The sequence below is a fragment of the Epinephelus lanceolatus genome, chromosome 3 (genome assembly GCF_041903045.1).
Source record: "Epinephelus lanceolatus isolate andai-2023 chromosome 3, ASM4190304v1, whole genome shotgun sequence".
NCBI lineage: Eukaryota > Metazoa > Chordata > Actinopteri > Perciformes > Serranidae > Epinephelus > Epinephelus lanceolatus.
The window spans coordinates 26,552,348-26,567,364 of record NC_135736.1 but is presented as its reverse complement, the minus strand read 5'-3'; the positions used below and the strand labels follow the sequence as shown (position 1 = coordinate 26,567,364).

General features: G+C 41.7%; 1 protein-coding gene across 7 annotated transcripts in view; it reads right to left on the bottom strand.

Annotated features, from left to right (window-relative positions):
- The window catches only part of lrba (LPS-responsive vesicle trafficking, beach and anchor containing), a 236,340-nt gene that overhangs the window by 43,901 nt on the left and 177,422 nt on the right, over positions 1-15,017 (bottom strand). For all 7 annotated transcript variants that reach the window (XM_033624965.2, XM_078166196.1, XM_033624967.2 and 4 more), the window contains exons 44-46: positions 10,970-11,110; positions 9,420-9,539; positions 5,278-5,430 (exon numbers count right to left, since the gene is read on the bottom strand). In XM_033624965.2, coding sequence (XP_033480856.1) covers positions 5,278-5,430; positions 9,420-9,539; positions 10,970-11,110 — 414 coding nt within the window. The remainder of the gene's footprint in view (positions 1-5,277; positions 5,431-9,419; positions 9,540-10,969; positions 11,111-15,017) is intronic.

Sequence of the window (15,017 nt, the reverse complement as noted above, 5' to 3'; positions counted from 1 at the left end):
TAAAAACAACAAGCAGCCCCTGATCTCTGTGGCATGCCGCCTCAAGACCCGCTGTCTCTGCGTGCGTGCGTGTGTGTGGGTTTGCGATGGGTCAAGAAAAAGGGAGTGTGCCTTTACAAGCAAGCATTTGAGTACACTGTAGGCACTTCAGTGTAGCGAAGGTGCGTTGTCTCCAGTAAGTCTGTCTAAAATCCAACCAGTCCAAAACACATCAAAGCTATGGTTTTCAACTGAGCTGGAGCCTTCAGTGTTGTGTAAGCCAGAGGTTAAACAACAATTTGCGTAGGCACACACTCACAGTTAATCTGTTGCCATGCAACACACTTTTCACTAAACATTAGTGATGGACTATGACACTTCCAACACCAGAGCAATATAAACCAGGCTGCAGTTTGATGTAATGTTTACATCTATCTTCTGCTGGATGTTTCTTTTTTTTTTCATTACCAACCATGCAACTCTCACTCACAACAACAAAAACAAGCTGCCGTTTTGCACAGCAGCACAATCCTTTACTGTGAGAGGCTTTTAATGGCCTTTCCAGATTGGGCCCTAATTAGCTGTTAATCATCTAGGGCTCATAACCAGGGTGGAGACAGCAGGCATGTGTGTGTTTGCACGCGTGTGTGCATTTGCGTGTGTTTGCGTGTTCTCTCCTGCTGTCTATCCTTGTGTTGCGAGGCCATTAGCAGCAGACAAGCTAAAGAGAGCCAAACAGCCCATTAACTCCTTCAGTCTTCCTCTCTCTTCTCCACCATGCTCCTCTCTCTCCCAACAGTACCACAGTTGCCAGCTGACACCCTCTAATGCCAGCTATCTGTCATGACCAGAGGCCTGTCCACCCACACATCCCTCCCTTTGCCTCGTCCACAGCCCAATTTTTCCTTTATTCTTCCTGTCCAACCTCTTGCACTCTGCCTCTCTGATTCTGTGTGTATATGTTTTGTGGTACTGTACGACTTGTTCCCTTAAAGATCCAATACACCCAGTGCTGACACTGTAATGTTAACTGATCAGAGTCTCTATAAGACATAATCTAAATGCTGTTTTTTGCATGAAAAAATTAACACAACATGAAAAATATATAACGTCTGAAGCCAACATCTTGCAGCAATGGATCAATCTGAGGATAACTTTACTACCCATATATGAGGTTCACTGATCAGCAGTGTTACATACTCACTGTGTTTATGTGGTTAGAAAGCAGATTTTTACAGTCCCCTTATGAAACCTCAGAAAGCTCCTTTTTTTTTTTTTTTTAACTGAGCTTGTTATGTTTCTGTGCACCTACACCTGCCTGGTCGGCTCGACTGCACACTGGATCAATATCTCAATTTGCACACAGTAGAAAAAGAAACCACAGATGGAAATTTTATCAGCCTGGAAGCAGTAACTAGCAGGTAGCTGTGCATGAATGTGGACCATTTGGATAAGTCTAAATTGCCTCTGCAGTACTAAATTGGGCACAAAGGAAAGGAGCAGAGGAAATCAAGGGAGCAGAGGTAGATGAGGCTGCTGCACTTAAACTGGCAGTGAAAAGCCGCTTTGTGCTTGCAGGAGCACGAGGCACATTAACACACAGATGCTAACAAGTTGGTTTCCTCGGTGTTACTGTTTTGACTTTTGATTTTGAGTGTATATAATAATATTAGCCAAATTGTGAATATTCTAAAGGTGAGTATGTTCTACTTGTGTATATTAAACACAATTTACTCAGGAGAGCAGTGAAGATGGAATATTACAGCTACAGTACTGCAAAGTTAGATGGTAATAAATGGTGAAACCATTTGTGCTACAATAGAAAAATGACAAATTATGACATCATCAATTAATCTGTTAATAATTTCACTGATTAATTGATTAACTTGGTCTATAAATTGTCTTAAAAATTGTGAAAAAATGCACATTATAGGCCAATATTTTCAGATTACTTATCAGGTCTGAGCAATAGTCCAAAACACACAGGTATTTAAACTAGAAGGGCACTTGAAGAGTGCAGACCTCCGCTAAGGCCAACAGTTTTCTATGATATGCAAATCTGCAAGTGCAACCACTATATATCAGGGTGTCTACAGGTATCAGACAGTTAAATTTAATTATATTTAAGACTCTTTCAAGACACCTTTTGACCAAATTTAGGACCCATTTTTGGACAAATCATTTTGTTTTACCTATTTAAGCATCACAGGTAAGCATTGCAGACACGTAGTTTATATGTGGTCATGTGCAGAGGTAAGTTTTATGTAGGAATATGGTTATTAGAGTGAGTTAAGTAGATCTACATTTGCCAACTCGAAGTTCAAGTACGAAGTAAAATGCCAGTATTATAGTTTTTTAAAGACTTTTACATAGAAAAACTTCACTCATCTTAACAAAAAGAAGTTAAAAGATGTAAAATGAAATTAAATAAAATGTTTGTAGCAGTTAAGACCTCACAAATTCAAGTTTGAGACTATTTAATGACATATAAAACTGAATTTAAGACATTTTAAGACTTTTTAAGGATCTGCAGACACCCTGCATATGTCTGGATTTATTTCCAAAACTATTAGAACTATGCAAAACATGTTTTGCCCAGTTAAATCTCAGCTGTGCATTCATTATGTGTTTCTAAACAGGAAATATTCCATATACTTATGCATTTGTTAAAACCAGAGAACACTTAATCGTGTACATATGAAAACACATAAAATGAAATGGCTTCATGAACGTGGCAGTTGTTGAAAAATTGTATGTGAAGAATGATTCTTTTTGAGTCAAATTTAAATGAATATCTCTGGTGGAATTCTTTGCAGACAGTTCACATCTGAATGTCAGTAAGAGTATAATCAGTTCCATGATGTGTGTGCATTTAGTTTGCGGGAACAAAAGCGTTGTAACACTTGAAGTGGTGTTGTACCAGTTCTCCCATGAAGCCACTGTCTCTGAGCGCTCCATAACGACTGCATGAAGTTTGAGCAGCTACCTGTGTAGGCTACCCCAGAGGATTACTGGTACCCATGAATGTGGACTGTGACATGGAGTCATCATATTTCTACAGCTGGCTATGTTTTGTCACTACTGAACTTCACTATCATTTACTGAATTTTAAAATGTACTGCTTTTATTCCTTCAGGGCCAAATTATCTATCTTGCAATGTTAATTAAAGTGAAAAATAATTTGTGGATCCGCCCCAGAATTTACTGGATTCTTTAAAACTGGGCCAGTAGTTTTTCTGCAATCCTGCTGATGAGCAAACAAACAAACCAAACCCAAAACATTATCTTCCTGGCAGAGATAATGACAAAACACAGACAAAGGCACGATATCATTATCTTTTAGAAGCTGTATACAACATGTTTTTGCATTTGAAAAAAAATTAAATTGCTTAAAACAACTGATCAACTAATTTTTTCAATGCTGCATATCAGCGGCCACGTCTCCAAGTTTCTTTGCTGGATAATTATCAAAAATTCAAGTATTTTTCCTCTATAGCGGCATAAATTATCATTATTACCCGATTGAGTACAAAACTGCCATACTGCAAACCGCCTCCAGAACAAGCTTCCCCCGATATATCCACCTTGGCTTGGACCATGGTGACAGCCGAAGAGGGAGAAGTGTGTGATTAATGATAGGGGCCTGGTCATATCAGCAGGCTGGTTAACAGAGCCCACCACAAGACTACACAGGTCACAGAGCACACCCAGCCTCATCAGCACCCATTACTACTGTGGGCACACATCGCACACGAATCTACATCTGTTTCTACCCCAAACAAATATTTTACTGAGAGGGATTGTGGCCTGTGAAAGAAGTCAAACACAATTTTTAAAGCAACAAAAATACAGCCATAATTATCTGCATTATAACCTACGTATGCAATATATCTTATTTATATTTTCCTCTTTAATGTTACCCTATTTATCCTAACAACACATCTTCATTTACAAGGACAGTGTGGCCTTTGAGTATCAGTAAAACTCTGTAATAAGTCAACAAGTTTTTGAAGTTAAAGGACTAAAGTACGAATGATAAAGAGCTCCAGCAAAACACACAACAGATATAATAAATCTATCTGGTGCTTTTTGACCTTCTACAGCAAAGCAAGGTAATCTGATCTAAAGAGTTGCCTTAGTTTCACAATCTAGTGTGTGTGTGTGTGTGTGTGTGTGTGTGTGTCTGTGTGTGTATGAAAAGAGAGACCATCTACAATGAAAATATGACAGCAAGTCTGACAACATCCGACATGCATATACACTGAATATTTCTGCTTTGGGCTGAGCAGGCGGGAAGGGGAGATCAGAAACAGGATACTGTATCATTCCTCTACACAAAAACACAGTCCCAATAACACACACACACACACACACACACACACACAAACGTGCACCAGATGAGTGTGGACCGAGCAGGAGCAGAGAGAGATGGCAAGGCGGATAGGGGATCGGAGGGTGAGGTGATGTTAGATCACTTCGCCAACACAGCAATCTGAGAGCTGGGGCATGTCGGAGGAGTGGGAGGCTCAGGTAACAGGAAGAACTGTGAGACGATCAGGAAATAACACTGTCTCTTTGAATTAGCATTTCCAGCTAAAATAGGAGGGGCGGAAACCTCGGGCGAGACCTCAGTGGGTCTGGTTTATGTGACATGAGACAGAGGTAGAAATATGCATGTGTGTTTACAATGTGTATCAGAAAATGCAGATATTGCAAATTAAACATAATCTTGACTATAACAATAATTTAAAGTTCTTGTGCGAAGGATTTAGTGGCATGTAGTGGTGAGGATTGCAGATTGCAACCATCTGAAACTTCTCTCGTCTGCCAAGTGTGAACTCCCAGTTAGGAATCCTTCAGTGTTCATTTGTCAGGAGGTTTTTATTGTGAGCTGAATTATCTGCAGAGCTCTCTTCCTCTCCAAAAATAGTGTTTCTCAGACGCTGTTCAGCTACTCATGGAGTGGCTGGTAACTACAGAGGCCCATGTGGAAACGTGGCCCTATCTAAAGCCAGTGTTTGGTTTATCTGTTCTGGGCTACTATAAAAACATGACGGTGCAATGTGGCAGACTCCATGAACCTGCTCCCACTGTTGATATAAACGGCTCATTCTAAGGTAACAAGAACCCAACCATTCTTATTTTCGGGTGATGATACACCAAAGAAAACATAGCTATCATAATATATTCCATTTCTGCCAATATATCCCCTTGAATCCTACACACTGGACCTTTAACTCTTTATACTGATGCCTATATATTGTGCTTGATGCGCCTTTGTCTGTCCAAGTTTCTTACCAGGCGATTGATGCGCACAAACTCCTCTGGGCTCTTGGCCCAAGGCGGCAGCTCCACATTAGAGACCACAGTGCCATCCTCCATCACTCCCAGGGTGTAATCGTTGGCGTTGACAAACATCTCGGGGAGGTAGTAGAACTCTGGGATCAGCTCCTGCATGGATACAGGCACGGAGACACATTTTCACTGGTTAATTACAACACTACAGGCAAATTTCTGAAATTTCTCCTCAAGGGTATTAATAAAGTACTTACCTACCTACCTACCTAAAAAGTGATGACATCAACAATGATACCATTTACGATTATACCCAAATAGCTGACATAAGCTTAGTTATGGGTAAATTGATAGTTCTGAATGAGGGATTTTTCGAAAACTACAGAAGGCTAACAGAAACCACCAACCAGCCCAAGTAAAGAGATCGGATTAGGAAAGGTGTGATCTGAGTATGTCCAAGAGTATTAAGCTGAAGAAGAACAAGACAAAAAAGTGCAAGAAAAACAGAAATGCAATCCTTGTATAAATCCAGTTTAGAAATGATTTAGAGATTGCTCCCTGTGTGTCTGTTACAACAGTTACACAGTGGAGTTTTCCAAATTGTACAATTATTCATGGTAATTACATTTCTGACTGCCTGTCTGCTGCCCGTATTTGTGCTTTGGCCACTATAGAAGATGTCAAAAACCCCGAGCGTGCACTGGATTGTGGTTTTTCCCTTTTCAGTACTTGTTTGTCTGTATCTAAGCAGCAGAGAAACTTTTTTTCCTGCTCCCCCCCTCTTCCACAACAACAGAAAAAGTCACAGTCAGCCAAATTCTTTCCTAACTATGATGATTTTATTTGGCTGTCCCAAACAACACAAAGTATTTTCTAACTGGCAGGTAGTGAAGAGAAACACAGTTATGACATGAGATGTAACCTGATACGTTTAGCCATTCGTCATTTTTAACAAAGCAGAACTGGCCGCAATGAGAATAAACATTTAAGATTGAGTTTGAGCTTAAAAACATGTAGATGAATCCAAACTGCATTCCAGGCCTCAACTGTAATGTTCAAATTGTAGGTGCCTCTCACTGATTGTGAAACACAAGGATGGACCAGAGTGTCTCAGTTGCTGGCTGCTTTATGTAAATAGTAACTACTGATGTTAATATACTGTATGAAAGGTATACTATCCAGGAATTGTTGGCTACTGTTTGTAAGAGTATCACCAGAGAAAGTGAAAGCCAACCCCATGAGTTGTCTGCTCGCTATTAGGGCTGCAACTAACAACTGTTTTCCTTATAGACAAATCTGCTGATGATTTTCATAATAAATTGATTAATTGCTCAGACTGTAAAAAGTCAAAAACTTGTGAAAAATGCTCACCCCCACTCCAAAACCCAAAGACTCTTCAGTTACTATCATAATTGATGAGGAAAAGCAGAATATTCTCATATTTAAGAACCTGGAACCAGCACATGTTTGACGTTTTTGCTTTAAAAATGAGTTGGGGATTTTCGATCTTTTGAATGACTAACTGATAAATCGACTAAACCTTTAGCTCTACTCGCTATATTTGCATTTTTGTCAGCCCTGTGTCTGCAATTTTCATAGCTCCCTCCTGCTGATGGTCTGGCACATAGCTGCTACATTATTACAGTTTATTTTGGACGAGTCTATCCATTGTTTTCTCAGAAAACCCTGCATAGCACAGCCTACCTTTAATATATCTTACTGTATAACACAGAGCATGACTCCATTCTTCACTGAATTGGGGAACATTTTTGGATAGTAAAAAGTACAATAGTGGTAATATTCAGTCTAATAAACCTCTTAAATCTCGTCGTATGTCATGGTATGACTCGTCAAACTGTATGGTTTCTAAATATAGACGCATTCATTTTGGGGATTTGACAGTAGCCCTGCTGTCTGTGAATAAAGCCTTTGTGACCACAAGTGCTGACTTGTGCTCTGGAGAAGGAGAGAAAGATACAAACATGTTGACAATCTGACATCAGAGATGAACAGACCACCGCCAACACCAAGCTGACATGCTTTAGTCTGTAAGGCAAAGAGCAACGAAGACATCATACAAATATTACATGCTAAAACTTGAGCCTGAGTGGCAAGGTTTGAAAATATACTATGCAGGGTTTTCCTAAAAAAAAAAAAAACCCAATGTGTGGTGGTGTATTTTCCTTCAGAGACTCTGCCCTCTGCCTGTATTTTCTTATATTTGTCTTATTTTCTGTGCCAGGGATGTTGATGGCCGTTTACCCCCACAGCGTTCAGGTGAGGTTGGGGCTTTATAAAAAGGTAGCGACCAGGTGCCAGACCGTAAACAGCAGGCATCCAAGAGACACAGGATCGAAAAAATGCAAATAAAGCCAAGCGAAACACCAAACAAGAGTAAGTCAGGGGTTGGCATTACTTTTCACTAGTGAGGGTGTTTTTAAAACTTTTTTTTTTTTACAAGCCTGGTCATATGCAACGTGATCTCTACACAAAAACAAACAAATACACTCCTTTAACAACATGACCCCCCTTTTTTTTTTAAGATTAGCTGTACAATACATCTACCTCTCATCAATGGGGTGAAGACATCCAATCAAATGAGCAAGCAAACACACAGGTTTAAAACAACACAGCACTTCCTCACTTCTGAAATCTCCTCACTCCACAAAACCTGACCTAAAACTAAAGGTCAGCCTCTTAACAAGGCCTCCAGCTCACCCAGGTTCACTGGCTGCAGCCTGCTGTAAATCTGAGCTGGAGGTGGCAGGATGTGCACACACACACACACACACACACACACACACACACATACATACACATACTAACAAAACCTTGAGGGCTTCGCTCCCCAACACTCCAGCCTGCCTTGCATGGACCATTATGTGCAGTGGCCCCTTTGCTCCGGCCTGGTCAGAGGCCAGCCCCTCTGATCCCCAATCCTGTCCTGTCATGGGTCACTGGAAGGGGCTCTGGCCTCTGGGCTCCTCTGCTACACTTCCACTGTTGCTACCTCTAAGCCCTCCGCTCTTCTCTCTCCCCCTCTGATGCCTTTGGGCTGGGGCTAGGGGTCAGGGGATTGGGGACTGGAGGTCATGCTAGCGTCACCCAGGCTAGAGACGCATTGAATCTGGGTGTTGTAAGCTATTATCACCCCTTCTTTAACAGTGGGGTAAGAAAACACTGGGGCTTTTTGCCCTCTGGCAGGGACAGAGGGTTGCTATCAATGGCTCAAATGCTAAAGCTAAATGGTGTACTTAGCATACTAAATTGATACATCTCATCCTTAATTCCTCTTTTGCAGAGAACATGAATGTGTGCGTCCAAGTGGATAAAGTCGACCGACTCTCATTCAAAATATTCTAAGAATTCGAACTGAACATGGAAACAAAGTGATGTGGTCCAGATTTCCCCTTTATTTTGATCTGAGGTTGAGCTCTCACAGTTTGATCCACATTGACAGGTCTAGACTGAGAGAGCAAACGAGGGCTCTTGTTGGGCTTTCGCAATCAAGCATTGGCCAGCGACGTGGTAACACAATCCATATGTTTTATCGGTGGGATGTGAGGGGGGGGGGGGTGGTAAACGCAATCAAGCGTCAAAACCCCCAACACCACTGCTGTTCCCCCATCCAGTGACCCAGTGCCAGGAGACCAAGCAAAACCCGGCTTTGACAGAGAATGTCTGACTGTAGTCGTAAATGTTTTAGGAGTGCAGTTAAAGTGTGCACTGGGAGTTCGAAGGCCTTCAGTATGAGAATGACCTGTGCTGTTGCAGGGCAGATCCAACAGCTCAGCAGAGTTTGGGGGCCCAATGGGCAGAGATTCAAGTCCAGGTTATAGCTGGCTGAATCTGAGACAGACGGCTGGGACAGATGAGGATTAGTCTAACGCTTTGATCAGAAGACCAGGAAGCTTTCATTGCATAGAGACAATGATTGGTAGTGACTGGACATTACTCTTTTGAAACCTTTTCTTCTTTGTCTGCAAGGATGCTGGACGGGGATTTATCCTCCTGGAGCGCTCAGTCCTTTATCTCCTCTAACTTCTAACCTTCTTACAAGTCAACCATCTTAAAAGGAAAGAAGGTAACTTTTTCTTTTTGGAAAGTATTTCACCATCATGTGCATCAGTGTGTGCGCACAGTACCTTCACATCAGAAGTGTCTCTCTGGCAGTTCCTCCACGCCCTAGACACTGAGGAGAAGGTGCGGTCAGCGTGGTCAAACTTCCCTCCTTGGAAGTTGAGAAAAAACGTGGTGAAGGGTTCCTGTTGATTAAGGGAAAAAATGCTTGAATAGGGCCACAGGATTCAGCTGCTGTAATTGGCTAAAATTGAATCCCTTGTGTACAATAAAAGCACGCAATAAAAGTCTGTCTTGTAGTTCAACACAGCACTAGGTCAACAGATTTGAACCAAAATCTACTCTTTATCCACACCCTCTAACAAACTGGAATCCAAAATGAACAAGTGAAATAACAATAAACCCAGTGAGCTACTAAAACCAATACACTCGTGCTACTGATGCATTTCTAATCATGTATAATCTTGTTAGGGCCGATCAATCAATAGCTGTCCCTCTGCTAAATAGCCCCCAAGTGACATGGGCACAATATGCTGTGTGGTCACACAGCTGCAAACTAATACTGTAGATGGCTAATTAAGCAGCCTGAAATGACACATGCCTCATTCATTAAAATAGAGGTTAACCACTTTTCCTCCCTTTGTGTAGCTAAAACAACAAAACAGGATTAAGCACACTATAAAATCTAACAAATAAAAACACAACACACAAAAATAGTTCACATTCCTTGCAACATTTTTTTCCAGTTTCTCTCTGATGTTAAGTTTGATCTTTAAGTGAGAGCTGTAAGTGAGGGTTTCTGGTAAAGTGGCTTTAGAGTAAGCCCGCTAATGATGTGCAGGGATCAATGCGGTAACTCCACTGGGAGTCACTGAGACAGTGAGCTACTGGGACAATAACAGGAGAAAACTGCACATTGGAGAAACTTAGTAACCTCCTTCTCCCTCGAGTGCAGTATGGAAAGATTGATGGCATCCATTCAACAAAAGGTAGTGAAGGAGAGCACTCGGCTGCACAACGAGCGCTCCTCAAAAATTAATCAAATCACATAGAATACCTGGTATTCCTTTATTATTTTAATACTTTGCTCGGGTGGATCATTTTTTTTCATTGCGGACATTGATTGCACTGTTTTTGTTGTTGTTCTATTATTATACAGCAACATCATATCATATAATAAATCATAAGCAGCAATAAATGAGGAACAATATGCATGTTGCACAATATTTACCACACACATACTTTCAATTTGATATAAATAAATGGGTTTCTAGGAAGTAGGTGCCTAATTAAAAATGGATTCATGATAGTATAAAACTCCAAAGGGAAACAGTGAATATAAATTTAAAAACCCATGTTTGACAGATAAGCTGGATATGCATATTGCTATGTATATTCTAAAAACTGAGCAGAAATGGGGCCTTTTTCACTGCTAATGTTTGAGCTGCACCATCTATAAATTGAAGAGGAATATCCTAGACTACACTTAGGTATACATAGAATTTTCTGGATGCTTTATTTTGAGATTTTAGGACAACTACGGATGCTACACAAGACTCAAAATGACCAATAACGAAAAGAATTCTGGATTTTTTTTTATACACATTGCACTTACGATTCGCAGTAGCCACATCAAGGTGAAGCTGGAGGTGGAATAGTGGGTGCCATAGTGGAACTTCGGCACCTGATCATCCTCCCAGGACTCATATCGGTCTGAAAAGAATGCTGCCCTCTTGGGGTTCAAAGCACCAATAGGCTGTGGAGAAATTGAAACATAAAAGATATTTTCAGATATGTTAAAAAATGAGAAATAACCTGCAACTTCCTTTAACTGCTGCTCAACACGGAAACAGAGATAAAGATGAGAGAAATGACAAACACATGGGCATGTATACATTCATGGTCCACTCTTTGCAGCATAACAGTTGCACGGCAAATTAAGCTGGTAACCTTTGTGCAATTTCAAATGAATATTAGATGATGTTTCCCTTCAGACAGAGATCAATCCTTTCCCACAGAGTGCTTTTTAGAGGCTGTGAAACAGAGCCCCCGCAGCTGTAGTCTGTCAGAAAAAACTAATGCGCTCCAATGAAAGAGTGCCTACTAGGAATATCAATAGCAAGGCTGCGGGTTCCTTTAATTTCTACTTTTTATTAATCTGTAACTAATACACTGGTCACCGGCCCTATTTGTAGTCTAGAAAAATGGTTAAGTTGCATTAATTTTCCATCACTCTGCAAAACCAATAACCCTGTGCTGCTCGGCTATTATTTAAATACTCATTTATAGAAATCACTTTCAGGCTGGTTCAATTTTTATTAGTCTTCTGCTGGCTGTGCCATATTCCCTCAACCCCCCCTTCATCTCTCTCTCTCCCTCTCTCCCTCTCTCACTCACACACACACTGAGCAGATCAATGGTAATGGAATGATGGCCTTTTGAGGATGAGAGCCTAGTAGGGCGTGGATCAATTGAATCTCTTTCATATCATAGGGTGCCTGTCACAGCAAGACTCATCCAGGGCCAGGCACTGATATTGATCTGTGCTATGGCTACTGTTTTGTGTTGGTGTAATGGGGCATGCTTGTGTTCATGTATCCATGTGTGGTGGGAGGGATGCACACAGGATTTGTGCAGAATTGGTTGCCTTTTTCGGTTTGGTGTGTGCATATATATGTTGTAATTTTGCAAATAGTGCTCCTGAGTGTGTGCGGATATACGTGGCAAAACGCCTCGTGCCACCACACTGTACAGCTCTGCGTTGACAGTGATACACTGTGGGCTTCCTCAGGGCCACTGGGGGTGGGTGAGTACACACAGTGAATTATACATCAGGCCCACTGGTCTGATTTATAGCCCTAATAACAGTCGGCTCATTAAAAAAAGAAAAGGGAGAGGAGGCATATAAAATAAAAAAAGACTGAAAGTGCCACAGTGACAGAGCGAGAGGGAGAATTGTGTGCGAGTGCGTGTGGGGGCTGTTGGTTTGCGCGAGCCCGACATTGTTTACTGCTGTAAATTACTGTGGGGCTACTGCTCTCAGCTTACAGTAGCTACAACAGAGCGGCGGATGACGGCGCCGTACATCAGAGCGGAGCACCCGGCAGTGTGCTGATGGAGTGCCTGCTGCCGCCCCACCACAGATTGGCTTAATATGTCGTGGCAAAGAATAGCGCTCTGATGAGGGCTCAGATAAATGAACCAATCTCGTAGTTTTAATTAGACTAGAGAGAGAGCTACAGAACGGAGATGTGCTGGTGCTTTGAAGGGGAAAACAGAGAATTAGATCAGAGAATTCATCTCGGATTAGTCCTAATCAGTTCTTCATCAACAGTGGAGATGGTGATGGTGTTACGGAGCCATTTAAAGATAGTGTGAGAAAAGAAAAGAAATAATAACAGTAGCCAAAACAGGAACACCATTTATGATCTGATTTGCAAACTGCAAAACACCTACTCCATGCACAGAAGTCACTCATGGAAACATTTTACAGATAATTAAGATTATACATAATGCTTCCTGTATGCCGAACCACCTGATATGTAATAGTGAATTCATTCAATATGAAAACTTGGAAGCCCCCCAAATTCTCCCCAGGTTGAGAACACAAACAAAATGAACACTCAGAGGGAAAACACTGCCCTACAGAACAACAATAATCTTCCTGAGCACTATTATAAGAACATTATCCAGTGCTACTCCGCTTTTAAAACAATAATGGGTCACCGGTGATGAAGTATAATGGCTTACCGACAATTTGAGCATCACTTGGGCTTTGAGTCATAAATCAAAAGAGCCTTTTGAAAGGAGTGTTTATGTATAATGTCCTATTTAAACAGTGAAAATGGTGTGGAGGGCCTGGGGGATAAACATATGGGGCGCGTATGGTGAAATCAATACACCATTAGCTGATGTGGCTGTGAGTAGTAGCTTATAGCACAAAAGGTACAGGGAACGCTCGATAAATCCTCACTATTTCTGTTGCTATGTAAATGCAGACTGCCTAATCTTTCCTTAAGAGGTTAATTATTCTTTTAATTGTTTGTTGTGCTTCATTAAAAGCTGTGCAACAACAAGAATGACAATGCTTTTGCCTTGAGAGGTATTGTATGACCCCATTAACCAATTATAATCATCCTACAGCTATCTATATGTAGGACAAGTGCATTTTTGGGGGGAATGTGTGCAGGACTAGGCTGTAAAAAAGGCTAGAGGAGAGTTACAACACTTGCAGTCAGTTCTTGTGTGTGCTTATCGTGACTACAATGTTATCTCGGGGGTCGACGTTTGATGTCAGGTTGAGGTTAGAGTTTATGATAAGAAAGTCCCTGGGGTCAGAATGGCTCTGGCGGCAGGGAACATAAATTCTGTGTGGCCTCTGTTGTGCTGGGGATGATGACAGTGTGTGACACACACACACGTTCATGGCAATTTGGCTTCTCAATGTCACTGGAGGCTTCTCAGATGACCTGTTTCTATATGAGATAGCCGACCAACGTGACATAAAGGGGGGATAAGAGAGATGTGGATGGTGAGAAAGAGAGACAGAGTGAGAGGCAAACAGAAGGAGAACTGGGACAATAAAGAGGAAACAAAGGAAGGTGGTGAAAGATGCAGACATTGAGCAAGAAACTAACAGTGAAGGTCAGAAAGCATTAGGATGCAAAGGAAAGAAACACAGAGCACAAATGATTGCGGGTGCAGAATTGGGGGGTGGGGGTTGATTTGGGGGGGCTGCACAGTGCTGCTTGCCCTTTTCCAGACACTGCAGTCTGCCACGGTCCGCTGGTCATACACTGATATCACACGTGTGTCAACAACATGAATAAAACAGATGTAATAAAGATTGGCCCGCTCCCTCCCCTCCTTCTCTCTCTGCTGCTATTCTGCTCTCTGAGGAGGAAAAAAAAAAAAAAAGGATGGCAAATGATGTTGTTCTTCTTCTCTTACACTCTCTCCTCCTCTTTCTTTTGCTCTCAGATTGTCTTTCTGTTTCTCCTCCTTTCACCCATCTCCCCCCTTCATTCACTTAGTCCCCGGGGCTGCAAGGCTTGACTGTGCACAGAGGCTGAGCTGTCCAAACTCAAAGGCGGTGCAAAGGAGAGGAGCGGGAGGCAGAAACGAGCTAGGAAACTGAAGGAAGGCTGCATGTTTGTGTGAGTCTGTGTGTGTGTGTGTGTGTGTGTGTGTGTGTGTGTGTGTGTTTGTGTTTGTGTTTGTGGGGCAAGTACAACTGTCACATTTCAGCCTACTGGGCAACATGAAGCCAGATAAACAGAGGCATTATGCAGCTTCATACAGTGGGTAAAGCTACACTGGGAGGGATAAAAACCGCAGATAAAGGCACAGAGGAGCAGATCGGAAGTGAAAGCAGGACTGGGGAGAACCTAAGGGACAAGGTGTTGACTGTTGAGGTGCTTGAATCTGTTGGACAGGGCGGTGTGAGGGAATGGAAGTGTGAGTGGATGGTTAGTGTGTTGGTAGTAAATGTGCAGGACTGCAGTGCTGCATTGAAATACACCATACAGTTTTCACTATTTTCTGACATTTTACTGACAAAATAATCGTTAGCTGCAGCCCTGATATTTTAATGAATATCTGGCTATTTTTTAAAAGGAGACACTCGAACATCCACAACTATCTCAGATGCAGGTGCATTGGAA